Source organism: Nylanderia fulva, unplaced genomic scaffold (genome assembly GCF_048542155.1).
Source record: "Nylanderia fulva isolate GAGA-0341 unplaced genomic scaffold, ASM4854215v1 Scaffold16, whole genome shotgun sequence".
In the NCBI taxonomy this organism is placed as follows: domain Eukaryota; kingdom Metazoa; phylum Arthropoda; class Insecta; order Hymenoptera; family Formicidae; genus Nylanderia; species Nylanderia fulva.
The window spans coordinates 3,220,732-3,244,074 of record NW_028189835.1 but is presented as its reverse complement, the minus strand read 5'-3'; the positions used below and the strand labels follow the sequence as shown (position 1 = coordinate 3,244,074).

At 40.5% G+C, this 23,343-nt stretch overlaps 1 protein-coding gene across 2 annotated transcripts in view; it reads right to left on the bottom strand.

Annotated features, from left to right (window-relative positions):
- Positions 1 to 897: 897 nt before the first annotated feature.
- The window catches only part of Cph (BCL11 transcription factor chronophage), a 36,520-nt gene continuing 14,074 nt past the window's right edge, over positions 898 to 23,343 (bottom strand). For both annotated transcript variants that reach the window (XM_029314921.2, XM_085480811.1), the window contains exons 2-3: positions 16,645 to 17,094; positions 898 to 6,752 (exon numbers count right to left, since the gene is read on the bottom strand). In XM_029314921.2, coding sequence (XP_029170754.2) covers positions 4,564 to 6,752; positions 16,645 to 17,094 — 2,639 coding nt within the window. In that variant the 3' untranslated portion in view covers positions 898 to 4,563. The remainder of the gene's footprint in view (positions 6,753 to 16,644; positions 17,095 to 23,343) is intronic.

Here is a 23,343-nt window from a genome sequence, read left to right as displayed (position 1 = left end):
ATTTACAACGACAGCTGTATAAATAAAAATTCGATAAATGCAGGACATTTAAACATATGTTTGTCATTAATTTCATTCATTAATTATACGTGACAAAATTGACAAATTAAGATTAACTAAATCTATAAAAATGTTTATAGATTTTTTGAATCAGATATTTATATTATATTTTTTGATAAACGAAAAATTGTGTGAATTTTCTTTTGTGAATTGTGTAAACTTTTTTTATTTCTAAATAAAATGCTACGCGACGAATCGATTTTAATAGAGTTTTAAACCATTGCAAAACACCTTATGCAATGCAATGAGCGGCGAATAATGGTGACTCGACGACGAATTAAACAATTTATGTAACGAGCTTTCTACGCCTGACAGAGGCATATCGGAAACGAATGGCGCAGACAGATGGCTGGGAGAATCTTTCGTGTCCTGAATAATCCATCAGTCATGATTATCTATAAATTATATAGTCGATTACAATTTTATGAATACAAAAAAAAAGAAATTCACAAAATATCATTTAAATAATCTTTTTTATAATTATAACTTCTATATTTAAATTGATGAAATTTTTATATAAAATTTGAATATTTAATAAATTCATCACACTATTTATTATTATTTCTGAAATATTATGTCGAAAATTAAAAAATTGCAAGAAATCATAAACGATCTATGTATCTGTATCTGAATCGTTTCAGAATCTAAAACGCATTTTAAAACAAGAAATTCTGTTCGTGGATATTTATAGCTTATTTGGAGGGAAAACTTTGAATTATATGTATATACACAGATATACGAATGTTATATATAGTTTGTTGAACAATCTATGGGGGAAGAGAGTAATCAATGAGGAAAAGAGAGGTGTAAGAATACTTGAAACGAAACTCGTGTAGATTATTTAAAAACAATGTCGTTTATTTGAATCGCACAAGACATACACCATATCTGCTATGTTTACAATTAGGGACCCCTGCGAGGAAAGCTCGGCCAACGTTTGTCGCCAGTCTTGGCCGGAATTTACTCGGAGATGTCTGGATTTCTTATTTTTTTTTATTTTTGTATTGCCTTAATGTCGATCCTCGGTTAAAAGTGTTTCAATGCCAGGTTTAACCCGGTCACGTACTGTCCCTAGAAACCGAGCTTCGGATTATATTTTACCCTGGATCAGAAGATTTCCTAAAAATCCAATTTCCCTGCTACGATATTATCGTTTCACCGCTCTTTTTTTTTTTTTTTTATTTATCTCCCGATAATCGACTCTGTGTGTGAATCTCCTTCTTGTATGTGATCTTCGCTCCTTATTATAATTATAGGAAATATTTCGTTAGCTTTAAATTATATAGACTGCCTAGATACTTCGCTCGATTATACTCTTGACGTTCGTTCTGGGATTATCCTTTAGCATTTTACGATGATTTACCCTGTAGAAATGTTAGAAATCGATCGGGGGAGACACGACGGGATTGATATTATCAATATTATCAATTAATCGAAATATCGAGGAAAATTTGTGCAATATCATATTTCTCGGATTTCTTTTTTTTCTTTTTCTTCTTTTTTAAACGCCTAATGTGTCCCGTGATTGACGCGAGCAGAAAACTCCGTGGCAATTTCCATGCTGGATTCGCATTCATCGCGGTTACAGCATCTTGCTGCGTGTGTCCCTAACGCGAGAATATATATTCCTCGCATAAAAATTCGCTCTCTCGTCCTCGTCGTGTCTCGCCGGCCCCGATGATCGCCCGCCGCGAGATTTGCATGTGTCACTCCTTTGTTTCGGTGTGGCAGGGAACTTGGTCCTATGTGGGATGAATTCTCGAACAAGAAAGGCAAGAAGAGAAGGAGGGAGAACTTTTCGAAATCAAAGTATGCGTGTATTCGTGTATGATGACGTTTGCCGCAGGACTTTTTTTTTATTTCGTCGATTTACACATACGGCGCTCCGTCCAACATTTTTTCTCTCTCGCTCTTCCTCTAGTCGTTCTCGCAAATTTTCGAGAGAAGGGTCGCCCTTCCCTGAAAAAACGTTCGCTCTTCGATCGTCGCGAATGACGGAGCGCGTCATTATATGAGAAAAAGAGGAATCACCACGTTGATCTTTTTTTTTTTTCTCTCTTTCTGTTATAATCATTAAACAACTTTTCGACGCGACTCACTCTCTCTCTCTCTCTCTCTCTCTCTTTCTCTCTGCTTTCGAATCTCATCGCTACGGGCAGTGTCATTATTTACAGTATGTCGTATAAACGCAGAGCCTGGCATGTACGTATTTCAGGAATCGATCTAACAAACTTTTAACTAGATAACGAGAGATTTTTTTATCTAGGGCCGTACACGTCTAACACCGAGAGAACTATCTGATATGAGTTTTTTTTAAATCGCCTTTATGTTTTCTCACGCACACACGCGCAACATTCACATCCTCGGAACGAGAAGGATAACACGCACAATAAAATCACAAGAAGACACGCAATCGATACTCGCATTCATCTCTCACACGTCGCAAAGTTATTTTTTTACCCTTACTGTCTACATATATATATATATATATATATATATATATCTCTTTAGGAACAGTTCCCTCCGAAAACGTTTACGTCGACGAGGCGTCGTTGAGGAGAACGAAAAAGAAAAAAAAGACTATTTTACTATTTAAATTTAAAATGGAACGCAAAAACTTGAAAAACGATCGTCACGTCGCCCGCGAAAGCTTCAGTCTTCAGACGAGGACGAGAGAAAACGGAAATTCGATTCTTGATTGCGCCTCGAGTTCGGCCGCGGGACGATTTTCGCAGGATCAACGTACGGAGATGTCGATCCTGCGAAAGCCGGATCCGCGGTCCGATCTCAGCCGTAACACGGCAATAAATATAATTACAACGAACAAAGCGCGCTGATGATGAGGTCCCGACGTGGCCGTCGAAGGAGGGTGAAATTTTCACGATTATTGGAATTTTTTTCTTTCTTTCTCCGAATTTTTCAACCGCAGACTCGCGATTAATTATAATAAACGACTTCCTTCGCCTCGACGAACGCGTCGCGCGCGATGCAAAATCAGCGAACCATAAACCTAAACAACTTTGGCATTTTCTTAATCTTTAAAAACATCTGCGATAATAATTTAATATCGGAATAAAATAATGAAAGCGGCGCTTTTGAACTCACTGTGCAACCGTAATCATAATAGTGACAAACGTAATAATAGAATGCTAATAATAATAATAATAATAATAGTAATAATAATAGTAATAATGACATAATAATCATGTTACAAAACAATAATAATAATAATATTAATAATAAAGACAATATAATAGGGGCAATAATAATATTAATAAAGATAATAGAATCGCCGATAATAATAGATATAATATATTGTACATAGGATCGAGCTAGAGTTTAGAGATACTAGCTTCTCTCATATATTGTTTAAATCAGATATTTTTTTCTCAATATCCTAAGTATTGATACATACTTATACATATATATAATATATTTGTATATATAAATATATGTGTATATGTATATATACTTATGTATATTGTATAATACGTACAGGATCATCAAAGTCGCCATTTTTCTTACGAGCTAAGGAAATCGATGCATTCGAAAAAAAAAATACGCGTCGGTCCCATTGACACGTTCTTACGAAGCGACATTGTGTAATGTACAAAAAGAACTTCACTCCGATTGTTTCTAATATAGTTACATACACGGCGAGTTGCAAGTTTTCATAATATATTTATACATATATATTACGTTATACAATATGTATATATATCTATTATTAAATAAATAATCTTCAAATGTGATAATAAAGTCACGAACTTATTTACGTTCGTTTTCTTATTTATAATATTTATATTTTGTATATTTGTATCTGCCTTTCATATTTATATTATATATATACTTTTATATATATATATATATTTATATCTTTATATCTGTGTGTGTATGTATATATATGCAGATTTATATTTATATAGTGTCTTTTTCCGCGTTATTTATAACTATTTATAGCGATACATAATTTAAATAGCTGTGCTGAGACTCGCAAACTGGTAACCATTCGTTCGATTTTTTTAGTTAGTTAAACGCGGAGCAGGTTTCTTCTCGTCGAGCACCTTTTCTCTTTATACTGTCTCCTTGTTTTCGCGTCACGTGAACATTGCCTTCGTCCACGCGATCGAGTGAGGATCCTCTCTTCCTCGAAGCAGTCGAAACTCCAGCTTTGCTAGATCTCCCGTTGCTTTTTTTTTTTTTTAAATAATTCCGGGCCATTTCCAGGCCGTTTGGTCGAGAGATTCTCGAGATCGCGCATCGACCTACCACCTCTCCTCGAGAGGTGACCTCGGATACTTTGCGGCGAGAGATTCTTCCGAAATCGCGTTGTCAAGATCGTCGACGTCTTCAAGACAGAGATCGAGACAGTCTTGCGCGATTCAGTCGTGTCTCTCCCTTTCTCGAGGTCGCTAAGGAGGAAGATCCACGTCTTCAGTACACCGGGTAAGGCGGCCTGTGCGGCCACAACGGCGGGATCGGCGGTAGGCTTCCGTTCCAGGATCAAGTATCTTTGCTACTGAGTGACGAATCCTCGTCCTTGATCACCGGGTACGGTATATCCAGCTTGGGGCCCTGCTGCACCACCACCACGCACTTTCTCATGTGTTTCTCGAGCGTGCTCGGTACCGAGAACGGCATCTCGCAGAAGCGACACTTGTACGTGTCCTTGCCGTGTCGGCCGTGAGTCTTCATGTGCCTAGTCAGCTTCGAGCTCTGGGCGCACGCGTACGAACAGAGCTCGCACTTGTACGGCTTCTCGCCAGTGTGCGACCGCCTGTGCACCGTCAGGTTCGAGCAGTTCTTGAAGACCTTGCCGCAATATTCGCAAGTGTCGTTTCGGCCGCTCCGTTCCTTCTTCAGCAACGGGCTGGGCAGACCCTGAAGCGCCAGGCTGGACGTCGTTGCTTTGGATGCCTTCCGAAATTCGTTGTTCTCCAAGTAGTGCGGACTGGGTAGCCAGAGACCGCCAAAGTCCGGCCCCGAGGATCTAGGAAACCCCTGGCCGGAAAAAATATTTGGCGTCGTCGAGGAGTTGAAATTGGTTGGCGAGAGCGCGCTTTCCTTCTCTTTGTTGTTGTTCAGAGAGTTTGCGAGATTGCAAGGCGAATCGGTCTTCAGGAAACCGCTGCGATGGTTCTCTTGTAGCGCTTGTCGATACGCCTCGGAATACTGGGCGATGTTGCTCAATCCAAACTTCTCCATAAGATCACCTACCAGACTGGCCGGCTTCTCTATCCGACCTCCGCTCTCCTCCCCGCTCTGTCCTTGATTGGTGCTCAGATCCTCGGGTGTATTCTCCTCCGCGTCTTCGCGCTCGGTCTTCTGCTCGTTCTCCTCCAACTCGTCCAGATCCATGTTCTCGTCACAGCTGGACCCGTCGTCCGGTACCGTTTCGACGCTACCTTGAGGACTGGCAGCCGAGTTTAAATGCTCCTGATGCTCCTTCCTCATGTGCTTCCTCAGCTCGGTGAAGCTCGTCACCTCGACTTCGCACACCTCGCACCTTGTCGGCGGACTCTGGCCGTCCTGCGTGCTTTCTTGTTGCTGGTACTGTCTCTCCTTGTCTCGATGGCTGCGACGATGGACGATCAGGTTGGATTGGAAGCGAAACTTCTTGTCGCAGACCTCGCACGTGTACACTGTTTCCGACGAAGAGTCGGTAATTATCGGCGTCGAAGCTACCGGCGGGCTTGTCTTCTCGCTGTCGGTCGAATTATTGTTGTTGTGATGACCCACCGGACTCTGGCTGTAGCAGGGCGGCGAGTTTTCCTTCTGATGATTACCGTGGCTCAGATTCGCGGGGTTGGCCGAGGCCGGACTAGGCGGTTCTACCGAATGAACTTGCGAGTGAGATTGCGATTGTTGCTGTTGCGACTGTTGCTGTTGTTGTTGCTGCTGCTGCTGCTGCTGTTGAACGTTACTGGCAAGAGGAACCGATGGGACTGGTGGTACCGGAGGAGGAGGGGGATTTGTTGTGGGATTACCGCTTGGTGTAGGTGGAGCCGCGCCTAAGGACGGATTAGCGAGGCTCCTTAGGCGCGCTGAGTAAAAATCCAGGTTCGCTTCGAGTGGCGGTGGATGTGCTTGGCCGCCGAGGCCGCGACCGTGCGACAATTCGGCCAAATTGGCGAGATTCCGGGCGTTGTTGAGCGAATCCAACGAGCTGCGTACGAGCGGATCGCCGAGATTCAAGCCGTCCATACCGCGAAGCGGATCGCCGAGATTCTGCAGATTTCGCGTGGCTGTCTGCAGTTCCTGGAGACCTCTGTAACCTGCCAGAGGATTCAGGGTGAGGAAGTCGGGCCTGAACATAGGCGGAAAACTTCGCTCCAAGTGCTGGGGTAGCCTCAAGAAACTGTGCAGAGGATCTCCCACTAAAGAAGCCGAGGTCTGAAGCTGCTGTCGACCACCGCTGCTGCCACTTGTATTTGTACCGCCCGATGAGTTCGCCGCCGAGGAACTTCCGGTTGACTTGCCGCTCAGATTCAGATGATTCGGCGGGCTAAGATGATGCGCGTGCGTCGGCGTAGGCGTCGGTGGACTCGGCGCCGGGGTGTTCGACGATGAGTTTGTCGACGAAGAGGAGGAGCAGTACAGACGAGCACCGTGCATGCTCTGTACGTGCTGAAGAAGCTCCCACGCCGAGCACAGACGTCGGGAACATTGCGAGCACTGCAGCCATCTGGGCTCTGAAACAGATATACGAACGTCGCGCTGGTTAAGAGTCATTGCTGTCATTGACGCATTTCGACTATTTTATTTTAACATTCAGAATTTCATAGAAACAGATTTAGTGAGTTTGCACGTTGTTGAAGATCTAGATGAATTTATTATTAATTGCGTATTTAATTCTCTCATATATTTAACAAAAATAGACATATATACATATATTTAATATTATTTACCTAAGTTCTAAACCGAGAATTTTTCCAGCGCATTAGCTATTTTGGAAATAAAAGTTTATTTGAAAAGGAGAAAGCGGGAGAGGGAGAATTATGCTAGTAAAATCAGGGTATGATTCGGTGGATTAGAACCACGAATAAGATGATTATATAAGACCCTGGATATATCGTAATAATCTGACGATTCGAGACTTCACGGTGATTTCACGAGCATGTGATGGCAGCTCGTAAAACACTCGCACACGCACGCAACATACGTGCAACATGTGCGCGCGCACGCCTCCTCCCTCAGGTCCCGCTATCAATTTTCGAACCACCCTTAATTTCGCGGAATCGAGACGGCCTCGGCCGATTGAATTCGGAATTCAAACGGCGCGTCTGTGTCAAATTGCGGTTCGGCCCGACGAGTTGCGGGGGGGCTTAAAAATAATATCCTCGTTGGTCGTGGGGGTCGGTTAGTATACGGCATGCGGCTGAAACTGACCCTTAACGACTTCTCGACCCTCCTTCCCCTTATGGCGCGAGCTTATGACGCGGGAGGGACGGGTTTTGAATTTCAATGTTTTTAATCCGGAATATCAGATTTTCGGCCCATTTTTCACGCCCCACGTAACAGCGCGATAGACGTCCATCGTGTGCCGCAAGTTTGGGGCGAATCCGTGGGATTTTATTAATTCCAACGTCGCCCCCAACACACGGCGAGGATAAGAATAGACGCTCGAAAGGAGGAGAAATAACAGACCGAGGATGCAGGACATCACGCGCCTAAGAACGACCCTCATTTTGCGAGTAAAAGCACCGCGAAACATTACCCGGGAAGCATATTTTCTTGGATCGTAACGCCGGACGTTAGGGTTCCCGAGGAGGGAAGGAACTTAAATTCATGCCTCGAGAAACACTACGGAATTGCCTAAGGTAACGATTAATCATTCTTATGGAAATACTTTTTTACAACGTGTACTTTGGAATTTGATTGACATTATGATATGGGAAAATTTGAATACAATTCTCTAATATTCACATTACAATCTTGTGTAAAATTATTCATCAATAATTTTTATCTCAATCTTTAAAAAAAAGAAAAAAAAAAGAAAAAGAAGAATTCTGCTGTATATCTAAATGAATTAGTCCATGAATATGGAAATTACGTATGTTTTCGATACAATCTTTACAGAGCAACGTGAATAAGGCACGTCTTGGGCATCTTAAAGAAACATTTTAGCTACAAAACTTTTCTCTGACGGACTCCTTTCTCTTTCAATTCGGACTTGACGAATTTGTGAACGCGAGCAATCCCGCACAATCGGACGAATAAATACGCACGCCGTGTTGTTCGGGAAGAAACTTCTTAGACGAAATAAATAAATACGCGTTGTAGCGGACAGAGAAGTACTTCCTCTTGTAAGAGATTAAAAAGTTCGCCCTCTCTTCCCCCATTATATCTCCTCACGGTCTCGCGATACTTGGGCGACGGCAAGGACAAGTCAGACGGAGAGACAAAAGGCTGCAGCAAAATAAAGTGGTCCTAATTAAATGGCCGTTCGGGGTAGGAGTGATCTTTGTTTGAATGAAGCTTCAGGATCATCTTAAAGCCGAACAATCGGATCGAGGGATATTTCTTGTACCAGTGCTTAGAAATTAGAAACGTTACTTTTTAGTGATTAAAAATTCTTTTTATTTGTCATAGAGACAAATAATTTATTTAAACTGCAAAAAGAATATATTAATTAATCCGCATGAATCTTACAAACAATTTTTTTTCAGTGATTTGACACAGTCAATTCCTTGTCTTCTGATGTAATCGTAATTTTACATTGCAACGTATTGACATGAAATTACTCATGTCAAAGCAGCTCGTAGAAATGCGTGGTTTTAAGAGATCGTTCGATGATGGCAGGAAGTGTGAAGACAATGAATCTTAAATATAAAATTAGGAACAACTCGACGGCGCGTCAACGCCGGTAAATGATAGTTTATCTCGCGACAATACACAATAGAACACATTTCGTCGTATGTAACAAGGTGCTAAGTAGAATAACGAGCCCGATAGTGGGCGAGGAATCTTTCTTTCGCGTCTTGCTGACCTTTCACTAGGATTACGCTTGTATCGTCGCAGCGAGACTGAGAGTCACAATTTCATTCCATTGATGCGCGCGATTTTTCAATCGAAAACAGCGAGGAGAAAGTCGCGGACGAATGAGACGCAAAGATCGTCGAGGAACAGGCGAGAGATCTTCGACGATTTCTTGAATTGAAAAGTTCTCTCGTTCAGGGGAAAGCGTGTGTAATATAAAATATCAAATATATTTTTATACAGTATATTTTTTTATTCTGCTCCAATCTTATTTTCAAAAGAATTTTATTTCCAATTTTATTTAAAAATAAGAGTTTAACACGGCTCTGTAATATAAATATAAATTTTAAAGTGTAAGATAGGCAATAAGAGCCATTCGCGGAAGACAGTGCGTTATCCTAACGATACTAAATTTTCTCGTTAGAATTAAATATCTTGTGCACAGGGCACCAAATTTTACTTGGTCACGGCTAAGATTTAAAATATAAAATAATCTCATTTTTGAGATTTAATTTCAATAATCCTATAACCCCCCTACGGAAAATAAATAAATGCAAGAGAAAAATATAGATCCGAAAGTCGCTGAATCGGGAACCGAACCCGAGACCTTTCGCTTGCCGGGCGACTGCTCTTCCAATTTTATTTAGTTAAATCGTCTTTTTTAAGTTTTATCATGTGTTTTTAATTGAAGTTTTAAATAATTTCTTTCTCGAAACATATCTTATACTTCTTCATTTTTTCTAAAAAAAGACTCAAGATATTAAATATCTTGTATGTAATTTAGTCAGAAGTAACATTTTGAAAAAATTTGTAATTCCTGCAAAGATGTGAGTGTAATCGAATCAAAAATTTTCAAAACTTTTTTTTTGTAAAATAGATTTCTCGTAACTTGTCTACTCGTTAATATTATTGCGTTTTTTCAAGCTAAAAAGCAATTTAAAAGATTCACAGAATTTTCACTGCTCAACGGCGGTAGAAATACTAAGGAAAGATCGGTAGCTCGAATCGGGTTTCGATTTTTTCTCGAGTCATCTCCAGCCTGATCCCTTGACGAGACAAGCGTGAAGTACAAATTTGCTCGAGTTTTAGAAATTAATGTAGAAAAAATGAGAAATAGGAAGAGAAAGAAAAAAGAAGTCGAGTCATCTTCGGAATTGACGCCGAGCGCAAAAATTCGAACAATTATTGTTTCACGCTGCTTTCCCCCGAGTCTTCCTTTTCCGAACCGACCGGGCCTTTTTTCCCCGGAAGTCGAAAATATTGCCGACTTCCCCGGGGAGGGAAAATGCGAGAGACAGGGAGAGAAGCGGGAGATAAGCAAGTGCTCGGGCATAATAAAGGTGTATCGATTCACGGCCGGGCGCTTTTCATATGCAAACCTCGCGGGTGGCCATCCGTTAGGATTATTTCTTCAGATTTCCCCGGCCGCGTGTGTCCGCGAGAAATGGCAGACTAGCTGGAAAAACGCGAGTGCTACGCGCGCTATCGTTTACGACGACTCTTTTATCGAATAAATGGAAAGTTCAATATACGTTACACAATTGCACCGTTTCGATGCAATGTCGCGCAATAAATTACACCGCACACTCTGCTACAAGTTCTTTTTCAAGAATCTTTATTTATGTTGAAGACTACAGTAATGTTGGAACGAAATTAAGACGTCTGCTAATAGATATCTTCATTTTTTCACCTCCTAAAAATACGCAAAAATAAATACTTTGTAAATCCAACATTTTGTCACAACATATAGTCGTGGAGAACGTTTGAAAGATGACAACGATTCGTACTTAGAAAGGGCAGCCGAATCAAATGAACAATATGTCTGCACATGAGATTTGGCCCTCCGACGATAGTGACCGAACGATTTTCTCCAGAAATTGCCCGACAAATTGGCCTGCGCGACGTTTACGGGCAAATCGTTTGGAACGCCATTGTTTAACAACGATTCGAGCCTGGTCATCCTACGAATACTTCCTTTCAACTCTTTTACGGAAGACTTGACACGAATCTACCCTTCCGCCCCTTGCGATGCAATACTTTTTGAAAATACGTTTCCCTTGGTCGTCTAAGTATGTCTTCCTGAGATACTGAGACAGAGAGAGAAAGAGAGAGAAAGATAGAGTCGATAAATAAATTATTTTTCACAAAATTTGTGAATAAAAAATATGTTTATGCGATAAATAAAATTATAATTAAATATTGCTAACATTTACAAGATACGATTTTAAGTTATATATTTCTCTCAATTTCAACTTAATAAAAAATAAATGGCATTTGCTGTCAAACAAATGTCTATCTTAAACAGCTCTGAAACTACAATATAATGTATACTAGTATATTAATTAACAAAAATTAAAATTTTTATGCGATATTAATGCTTGAAAAATATATATAGAGACTGAGAGAAATATATAGCTTTAAATTATTTATAATCTCACACATACACATAAGCGTAAGAGTATTGTGCGTACTTCCATGAACGAATTTTAATCGTGTAAGCGACGTTGTAACGTGCTCTCGAAAAGTCTTTTTGGACGGGATACATCTGCCGCCCAGTGACGTCATGATATACACATACAAACATACACAAAGGCCTTTAATCCAGAATGGCGTGTGACAATATTAAAATATCGATTAGCCGACGTATGCGACGTATGCACTTTGTCGTCGATACAAGGGCTGCACTTAAAAGGGACAACGCGCAGCGGATCATGTCCAGGTGGGTAGTTTGCGGGTGATTTTAATCATTTTACTGGACCCATTAATTAAATAACCAACCGGGATCAATTTCACGCAGTAACGAGAAATATTCGGCACGCATTCAACCAGATTAATCAATAAAAACAAATAAATTCATGAAAAATAAAATATACAAATTTTGAAAATGTAACAATGAAAAGTAACGAAAATATTGCAAAAAGATACACAATATAAATTATATTTGTTTAGGACAAACCATTTTATATGAAATGATGAAATAATGATTATTTTACACTATAACACATCGAAAGAAAAAAAGTTGTATATAATTTATGAAATTAATGATCTATTTATGTATGTACGATACACATACGCTATTAATATCTGGTCTACATCGAGCGTGTAACCGTAGCTAGCAGTCTTTTCCAGTAAATTTTTATTTACGACTCGCTCAACCCACCGCAGAGTGTCGCGGTGGGTTGAGCGGCAAAGAGCCGAAGCCGTTAAAATCGAGCGAATATAGCGACCGGCGCGATTCCATTCTCTCTAAACGAATATTGGAATGGTCGCGTAACATACTCCTTGTGGTCACTATAGTTCCGCGAAAAGATTGGTCAGACTGCGCTTCACCGAGCCTTTATGTCCTCCGTTACTCAGTTTGTCCGTCCAAACCGCAAATCTCGCGAATGCACCACCGTGGGCTATTAACCCTTCGAGGGTCGAGTCTCAATTTATTAAAAGAGTTTATTATTCGACTTTCTCATGAGTTGGCACAAAGACTAAACCGGGACAATAGCCGCCGAGTGTGAATCTAAAATTACATTTTCACATATTATTCGATTTCATTTCAAGAACATTACAAGATCATTTTTGCTCGACGATCGAGGCGCAAACATTTTTTTCTACGGGAGGATTAGGTGTTTCGACGAAATGTTTAATGCCGTCGATTTCTCATCGCGAGAAATTTGCCTTTACAGCTACTTCAATTTTCTTTTCTGCAGTGTTACACCGCCGAAGGAAAGAGAGGAAAACACGGATGACGGACTCGTCTTACATAGAGGACGTAAGAGAAAAAATTAATCAAAAAGCCACTCGACCTGGTAATTTAAACGCGTCGTAGCGCGCTGAAGTCGCGTATATTGAACTTCTGCTTTGTAAGCTTTGATGACGTTCTCTCTCTCCTTCTTTTTCGCGGGGTTCTTTTATGTGAAGCACGCGAAGTAAGTGCAAAGGAAGCGGAGAACGCAGCTACCTTGTCATTGTCGAGGAAGAAAGAAGGTAAAATATGAACCGGGAGCAGTCAAAACGGAAGCAAACTCCTCAGAGGATCCGCCATACTGAAGGCTTCCACGTTGATTTTTATAATAGCATGTGCCATTCTTCTCACATTCTGCCATTCTATCTCCATCGACAATAAGATTGGCAGTGTTCGTCTATAAGTAAACGCGCGCGATCAGATTTCGCGTTATTCATTAGACATTTGAATAATCGAAAAAAAAGAAATGCTGAAAAACTAATGCTAAAATATGTACAACTTCTCTCTCTCTCTCTGGTTCCGATGATATGCAAAATATATGGCCGAAAAAGTTTCCGACGTCACTTTTCGGACGTTTTCGTTGCTGCGTCGTTCTTGTCGACTTCCTTCCGTGGGAGAAGAACGGAAGGAAGAAGGACGAAAAAGTCGCTGGATCCCGAGCGACAGCCAATTCGCAAGCAATTCTCCGTTCACCTCGGGCGGTCCGGGAAGTCGTCGAGTCTGCTACGAAGGAAAGAAGGGGGATCGGAAAGGAACCATAAAGCTGCCGGGGAAAAACCTCACCCGCGGACGAGAATTAATATTCCCGGAGACAAACGTGACAGATAGATCAAATCTGCATCTCACCGGGAGCGCTGGTTGGTGTCAATTTCGACGGATTATCGCTCTCCTTTCGTCGTTTTCCCTTCTTCTCTCCCTTCGGCCCTTCTCGGAGAAATGTATATTGTCCCACCACGGTTCTCCAAACGCTATATTCTCTTACACCCGTCGCTCTCTATTTTCCTCTATAACCGAATTTTCCTTGCATCACGGATTTTTCTAAACTCGCATCCGCCGTGAATGCGGTTAGACAAAAATGACACGGAAAATGTATCTCTCTCGCGAGAAAATTTTGCCACCAATTTTCGAACGATTCGCGTGTATATATAATCACAAAAGAAAAAGATCGATAAAAAATCACGAAAGAGGGATTGCGGCCGAACAGAAGGTTCCAGCACATCCTGTCTGACGCCACCCCACTTGCGCGTTTCTGATACCCGTTTTACCTGTCCTCGTGCAACGCAGCCGTGCAAGCACACACGCGAGCGTGTGGACGGCTCGTGCGGACCACGTGGCCGAACAATAGGACGATTCTAATTGGGCTTTTCGACGTGGTTGTCCGGTCCGGCAAAAAATCCGACAAAAAAGGCGACAAAAGGGGCTTAACCGGGGAATATCCCCGACGGACGAACGGATGAGCACGAGCGAGTGTATTCTTATAGCGATCGTGGACCAGTTCGTAAAGGGTTAACTCCCTCTCTCTCTCTCTCTCTCTCTTTGGGACATGCTGGCAAAAGAGGGTTTGGGACGAGCGTCGCGAAGCGTGATGAAACTTTAAAGAGACACCGGTGTACGAACGACCGCCGATGCGTTTTGCTTCTCGGGCGACACAATTATGTTTGTTCGTGATGGCCGCCTTTGTTTCCCCGAGACGACACGAATTTAACTATATACGTCCGTGTTTCGATATATGGGAGCAGATTTAGATTGTCTTCGGAAAAGTTTTAGAATTAAAAACATTGTGTGTGTGTGTGTGTGTGTCTAAAAATATTGATTTTTTATCATACGATTAGTTGCTTAATATAATAAACTGAGATATTAAAAATATATAATTGTAAATAGAATCAGTATAATTTTTTTTGTAAAATTAATTATAAAATATTCCTTAATCGTTGAAATTTTCTATTATTATTTATAATAAAAATTCCTTCTCGACGAGATGCAATATTTCATTGAAAATGTATCTTGAAAAAATTACGCGTAAAGCTCAAAATAATCGGGAATATATCCCGTGAGAGTAATGTAGACTTCTCTTTAATAAATAACATACGATGAAAATAATTTAATTACAAAGGAAAATACATAAAAGAGCCAGCGGTTCTCTCTGTTATCGAGGGCGAAGGCGAAACTCTGCGTTGCAAAGCAGGTTCTTACGTCAATTTGCACAGTTAAGCACTGTATAAGAATCTCAAAGGGGAAGCAGTGGATTCACATCGAGAATGCCGCCGGTGTGAAATTAGAAACCACGATGGAATCTCGCTATATAAAATTATAATAAATTAAAATATTTTATATTTTTTCAAATATAAATTTTTTAAACATAAATTTAATAATTTTGCGACAATTCGCAAAAAAAATTATCATATCAGTGATACATCTTGTTTCACTTGTTAATAGATTTAATAGAAAATTTCAAAGGAATATTTTTCTAAAATCTTTATCGGAATCTCTATAGGAATACAATCATTAAAAAGAGTTTGTAAACCGCAGGTCACAAAAAAGAGTCGACAGCGATCGGTTCGATCATTGAACTCGATTTTACACAAAGAAACCGAACGCAAAGTAGATAACGTAATACTTTCGTATCCAACGTGTCGCGTCGCCGATTGAGGACGCTCGCACGTTAAACCCTTCGACGTATGACAATGTAGCTCCCAACAAAAGGGGGTCAGAGAGAAACGACGCGAGGGAAGACACGAAAGGGGTGGGGGGGGGGGGGCAGGTTCACCCCAATTCCCGAGCGGGTGGTTTAAATTCAAAAATCGAATCCACCGATCTATTGTTCGTATCCGCTCGGCCAGGTTCGACATCACATGACAGCCCCCTATAACTGTACTTTAAAACACCCTCTAGCCCCCCCAACCCCCTTCGAGCAACCAACAATTCGCCAAACCAGCATGTGATTTCGGACTCGGCACAACGGATTCCTCGATTCACGCACATTTGTTGTAGCGTGAAAAAAAAACCCTGACCCATTTTCCCGTCGGTCTATTTCAAAATCTATGGTACAGACGTCGGACGTGAAATTGGAAAGCGGAATCAATTCGCTTTAGCGTTATTGCTGCTAAGTCTCGTTACACATCTCATTTCTCGATACAAAATTGGATTAATCAAGCGATTCCAATATATAAAGTGCAATAATTTATATGTTGCAATAATAATAAAATATGCAATAATACTTTGGCACGAAAAAGTAAAACTATTTTTAGTAAGCTCATTAATATCATTATAGCCAAAGAATTAATTAGAATTAATTAGAGTTCTACCTACAATATCTCTTGAAGCTGTTATATTATTATGCTTCGATGTAAATGCTAATTAGTTCTCTTTTTACGCAATAAATAATATATATCACAGTGTCATAATTTAATTATCGAAACTATTTTAACTTGCGATATCTAAGTCGAATTTATTTATTCCAAGTATATTTTTTAATTTTTTTAAAAGACAAGTTACATAATTCTTATTTTTGTTAATACCTATATAATATTAACAAAATAAGTACATAAGATTTTTTGTACTATTTACACACTATATTTACCAAAAAAATCGCTAAAAAAGTGAAAAAAGATATTGCTTTCTATTTAATTTACTTCTATTTAACTGTTTTAAACGAGAGACAAAATAAACGCGACAACTTAATTCTTTTTAAAGACAAGTTACATAATTCTTATTTTTGTTAATATATAATATTAACAAAATAAGTACATAAGATTTTTTGTACTATTTACACACTATATTTACCAAAGAAATCGCTAAAAAAGTGAAAAAAGATATTGCTTTCTATTTAACTGTTTTCAACGAGAGACGAAATAAACGCGACAACTTACCGGAATTGACCGTGTTCGTGTCGGCGTCCACGGACTCTGTCTTCTGCTTCTTCGGAAGGTCCTCCTTGTCCTCATCCGGCGCTTCCGTCCGTCTCTTTGGCGTCGAGCTGGCGCTCGCCTTAAGGTCGATCGGACTCCCGGTATCCGGGCCCGGGCCCTGAGGTGTCGGCGGACTCTCCAACCGGCCGCTCCTCTTGTTGATGGGCGCGGAGATACTGGGGACCGAGTTCAACTTCGAGTCCGGATCGGCGGTCTTGAGGGTGAGAGCGTCCTCGGGATCGGAGTCCTCCGGCGCGGCCGTCGCCGGCGGACTGTGACAACCCTGGAGGGTGCTGCGACAGTGGTTGACCTTGTGCTCGATGAACCGGACGATCTCGCCGAGGGGGTAGGACGCCCTACAGCCCCCGCATTGGACGGTGTCTGGGGACGTGGTACCTTGCGAGGTTTCCGCTGCAACAGAAAGCGGCGCGCGTTTCCTTTAGAGAAGTGCGTTGGAACTTTGATTAAGCGGAGTTACTTTGATTAAGTTCGCCACACGCTTTCTCCTATTCAATTCTAATTTACTCGCAATCAGTTAAACTTAATTGTTTCTAGGTAACGATGTCGTTTGTTTTTTTTTTATCGAATCCTATTGAAATTTTTAAATTGAATGATTTTTTTCGAAAATAAGGCGTCGGACATTTGTGTGGGAGTTTCTATCTAAAGGAATTTAATGTATTTTGATATTTCATTTCTTTAGAGAAAGTTAGTATACGAGAAAGAAGTAATTTCCTATATCAGCAATTATAAAGTTATACGCTCGATGCGGGATCTCGTCGTGTGTGGTATTCAATTGTGTGTGTTATAACAACGTATTACTGCAATTATGCCTCAAAGAACCTTTCAATTATTCGTTTCCCGGCTCCGGCTGCGAATCATGGTGAAAGCGATATCGCACTATCAGCTTATTACTATCGATATTTACGTGTTATAGGTACCATTGCATAATCAAATGTAGACACATGTAACTCGCTCGTTATTCGCAATGACGATTAATCATTACGATTTACGATACTTATATTAACCGGCTGTAGCTGTAATCCCGTTGACGAGGTATAAAACGAACGGCTCTGTGTGATTTCGTTTCGCCGGTAGTCGTAAAGAACTTTTAATAAATGTTAATTAAATTATGAAGTAAAAACTATTACAGATATTTCAGCGAAATTGAAAATGTTAGTTTTGCCCCTATTACATTTCTATCTACTAAAATTGAAAAAAAAAAATTATATAAGTAAAATTATAATTGAAGCACGATAATAATTATAATAAAAAACAATGCAAAATTAATACCTAATCAAAACATCACATACCAATGCTCAAGCTCGTATGACAATAAAAACAATGATAAATTATTAAATTAAGGCCATGTGTAACGAGCAATACGATATTATTTTATTATTGAGAAGAAAATTCTTAATTTGAAATAATAATTATACAAACGTTTCGAGCTCTACTTGCTCCTCTTCAGTGCGCAAAAAAAAATAGTGATAATAAATAACGATAATAAATAAATACATAAAATTCTAATAAAAAATCCGCAATACATAGTCAATATAAGTTATATAGTTGAGTCATAGTTAAAACGCAAAATATATTTACAATGAATTGAGACCATTAAAATAGTTCAACAAAGTAAGAACCCAATTAGAAGCAGAATGATTCGTCCGGTTATTCATAAAATATATTAGAACAATAAGGCCAACAACAATTAGAAGCATCGTCATCTCAAGTTATTCGGAACAATTTTTAACAAATATCAAATAATTTGGAGAGGATGAACATAATCATTGCCAGATCGAGGGACTTTCGTCAAATAACGATAAGTGGTTCATTTGGAGTAATGTATAAGTGTCACTCCAAGTTTTTATTAATAATTCTAATATATTTTATGAATAACCGGACGAATCATTCTGCTTCTAATTGGGTTCTTACTTTGTTGAACTATTTTAATGGTCTCAATTCATTGTAAATATATTTTGCGTTTTAACTATGACTCAACTATATAACTTATATTGACTATGTATTGCGGATTTTTTATTAGAATTTTATGTATTTATTTATTATCGTTATTTATTATCACTATTTTTTTGCGCACTGAAGAGGAGCAAGTAGAGCTCGAAACGTTTGTATAATTATTATTTCAAATTAAGAATTTTCTTCTCAATAATAAAATAATATCGTATTGCTCGTTACACATGGCCTTAATTTAATAATTTATCATTGTTTATAATAAAAAATATCCTATAAAAATGTTCTATAAAAATTTGGTCTCGAATTAAAGAAATGTCTTTTTTCGCGTGATTCACAATTTCCCCGTAATTTCCTTTCTTCCAAACGTTCGCAGACGGCGCTCGCCTAATCCGAGCGAACGGACTTTCCTCCGTAACAAACAGAACTAATTTCCCCTTTACGCAACCGTTATAATTCACCGTCGTCCGAGGGGCAGAGGGCCCGCGAGGTCAGCCGCAGACGTAACAATTCACTTTTGAGTGTCCTTCAGGAGAAACTACAGCGGAACGGTCTTCCCGCGACCGTCTTATGTCTCCTTTCTCTCGTACGTTTCGCGCATTAACATAGAGATTGGCAGGAGTGTAGTTTCATACATCGATCTCTTTGGCTCGACGAGTCGAGAGTATCTATATTCTATCCGAAATGGGGCTGCCAGGCTCGCGACGAAACGAGAAAAACCCTCCACCGTCTTGGCAGTCGTTTTCTTACCCCCGTTCCTTCGCCTCCCTTCTGCGACCCTTCGGAGAGTTTCTCCCTCTCTTCTGAATATGTTTCGTGTATCCCCATCTCGCTCCTATACAGCGTGATTCTCTCGAGGGATCTCCGCTCTTCTTCTTCTTCTTCTTCTTCTCGTGCGTTTCTTTCTTTTTTGCGGCCTTTGCGCCAACCCCTGTTTGTTTACCCCTATAGCTTGCTGCCAGGGTCTCCTCTCTTTCGTTCGTTTCGCGCTTTTCTTCGGCGCCGCCGACAGCGTTCGATTCTTTCTGGGCGGAGCTCGCTTGACCATTGGCCAGGGCGCAAACTCGAGCGGGTTTCAACCCTTTAGGATCCACGTTGCACCTCGATCGGTGGGCCGAACTTAAGTTTGCGATCGATTCCGTCATTTGAAAAATCTTCATTTGTTTCGCACGCGGAGAATTCATTTATTTCTTATTTTTTCTTACATCAAATACTTTAATCATTTTGAATTTGTTACTGATTGTCAAATAAAATTGTCGTAATTATTCGTTAAATTCTTCGATTAATTAACAATGTGTATACATATTTTAAGACGATACGATCCTACCGTATCATATTTTGCATGCGTTTACTGATCACGAGAATTATTCTCCTCAAAAATTGATCGTGCTCATGTAATTCTGTCAGCGTCTTTCAATAACGAAGATAATTCAACTGAAACATTTCCGATATCACGTTTCCTTCTTGACGATGGACCAAGAACTCTTTTCAATAAGTCGGAAAATATTTTCACGAATCTAAGCATTCCGATAAGAATCTGTTTTTGGGGAGGGACCTTTACCATTCAGATTCGGTCTGGTAGAATTGTAGAGCTTTTTTTCTCGCCGTTCTTGTGCATCCTACAGCTTCTCGTTTTTCACCGGAAGAATGACGGTAGCACAGGAAGCGAGATAAGTGCGCAAAATCTCCCGTGTGTCGGGACGCGTTTGGACGAGACAATCGACGATGTCCCGTATTCTTCGGAGGAACGCGAGATTTTAATCGCGCTTGTCCGCTTGGTCGCTCGACTGACAGTCGAACACGAGAGAAGTAACGACGGTAAAAATCCGATAAAATTTTCGATAAAACCCCGGGCGACTCTGATATAACGTCTGGCCACGTCTCATTCTGTTGCGGGTAAAAAAAGGGGAAAAAAATCGGCCGAGCTGGACGGATTGGAGAGGTCGAGCGAGAGAGCGAAAGGAAGGAGTAGTCTGAATGGACGAGCTTCTCTCGAATCCGTTATTCGCCTACGATTCAAAAGCGCTCGGTTAGAAACAAGAGACGCGCGACCGGTCGTTAGCGACAATGGGCTTTTGTTTTTTCGGGGGCAGATGTTGGTCCAAAACCGTCGGTAGAGAGAGACCCCTCCGCAACCCCTGCGTGAGGACCGGAGGCTTGTGGCAGCCTCGTCGAGGTTTTAAGGTGAGCGAAGGAGGAGAACGGAGGAGAGACACGTGTCTCTTCGCCACTTCATAAATCACCCGCCTATTTATCCGCGTGCGTCTTCCAACCCCCGTTTAAAGTGTCGTTTTTTGCGCGACGTATAGGACTCTCGATGTATTCGATTATTGTTCTTCTCCGCTGGAATCTCTCTGTGCGCGAACTTTCCTCTTTTTAACAAAATTTTCTAATGTCACAATGTGTACAAATAATATCAAGATAAATATGGATATTCAAAATACGATTACATGATGCATGGAAAATTATGAAGAATTTTTTGTTTAGATATAAAATACAATTACAAAATTTCTTAATATTAAGAGTTCTAAATAATTGTTATACCACAAGTGATTTAAAAATATTCATCAAATATTCTGAGAAATCGAATTTTTGCGCAATTATATTTCATGATAATCGATACGAAATATTATCGGTAAAATAAAATAATTTTAATTCAACAGTAAAAAATGAGATACGCAACTTTTGTGTTCATTATCATTATCCTAGAGTTATCGGACTGCGTGTAACGTTTACAACGCGATACACATTTCTGATTTTGATGACGACAATTACCTCCCGCATAAAAATGAAGACGGTTGCATGCGGATACAAGAAAGAGGGGAGAGAGAATATAGTCACAAGAAGAGAGAGATAACGTTAAGATATAATATTGCCTGGCGAATGTAAGTTGGATTGCTTACAAATTGGCCTATACATCCGTAATGTTGCGATCACCAAGCCCGGTGGCCCCTATTGCCAGCGTCCTCGTAATTTCTATCTACGGGTGGGAGAAGGACGCGCGTGCGGGAATCTCTGCAGAAAATGTTCCGAGTGTTATTAGTTTTTCCACATTAATTTTCTTTCTTATGTTCTCTTAGCGAGATACACCCAGGCCGATCGGGAGAATCGATTCTCGACGACGCCGTCAGTTATTTTCCCTGTAGCAAACAATTCCAACCTTTGAAAATCTATCCAATTCAGATCTTATGATATGCGATGATTGACGATTGCAAATTCTTTTCAAATGTATTTAACGTGCAAATTTTAATTAAATTCAAGTTGAGAAAAGAATTTTTAAAAAATTGGAAAGATAAGACGATAAAATTCTCTTTCTCTCGAATCGATTAAAAAATTGAATTAGAAATGAATCTCTCGCATTAAGTTGAACCATACAAATGGGGCAAGTATGTTTGCGATGTTTTTCCCTATGCGAGCCTCGCGTCGTCTATGGAAACGGAGAAACGGGCGAAGATGTATCCCGAGGCGGTGTCCTTGTTAGGACACCCGTCCTGTCAAAACGTCCAGAGGACACATCAGGGCAATCGAATTACGATCATCCCCAGGGCGAGCTCCGACCGTAACCAATAATTCCATTATCCATTAGTATTGGGTCGCGGCAATTTCCTTCGCCGATCGAGGAGGCATCGGACGCCGTCGCGTACGTGTATAGCAGCCGATCCTCCCAGCGAAACCGATCGGGAAACGGATAGATTCAAGGCACACGTTCGCAAAGACGGACAGATCCGTGACGCGATCGCAAACCTTCTTATCCATAATAGAACGTCGTCGCGTCATTTATCGCTGCGCGGCGTCTCACGTTTTTCGACCTATCCAAAAGTAAGCATTTTTGACGTTATTTTACAATCATTCGATATAATTCCTAGTTGAACACACTTTAGATAATTTAGCGACGAAATTGAAGATAGACATCTACTTATATATCATTTTGTAACGCAATTTTATATTAAAATTTGATTCTGTTGAAATTTTGTCGCATAATCTTCTCTAAAGCGAGTTTTTACTTTCATGTTTACAATCTTGGAAATTCTTAGGGTTAGTTCAATATATATGTAAGAGAGTGTAAGTTGTAGTAATGCACGTATAATAGCGACACAACAAATCTGTACCGAATGCAAGTGCGAAATTGAAACTTTGAACATTCGCACGATAACATTCATGCGGAAACCGCTCTCCGAAGTTGTGCGTTACCGTCTGGAATCGTCGCGGTAGCAAAATCATGTTCACGTAATTTCTTGTGTCTCGCGCTCATGTCGCGAGTTATCTGCTGGTTATCGCCATTGTACTTATGCCTTGCGCAAATCGCGGCTGATAAGAGATAAGATTTCATAAGCACTCGCTTATCAAATCCGCGAATGATTCTTCGCCTCTTTCTCTCTCTCTTTGCCATATAATTACCTTTGTGCGCCATCGCTCGTCGTCGATTATTACGTCTTCCGATGTGTCCAGACTCCTATTATCGGGAGCAAAACTCGATCCGATTAAACGCGACGCGAGATCGGGGCCCTTCGTTCTCGCGAACGACGCCTTCGTTTGATATTCGGGGGACGCGAAACGATTCTCATCTCACCGTGCTCGAGATCTGATTTCGTCCATGTTCGGATGTTGACTGGAGCATCGGGGCGCGTATAGGGCCGGCCAAGGGCCCCGACAGGATATCAGAAGAATAGAAAGGACCACGCGTGCCGATGG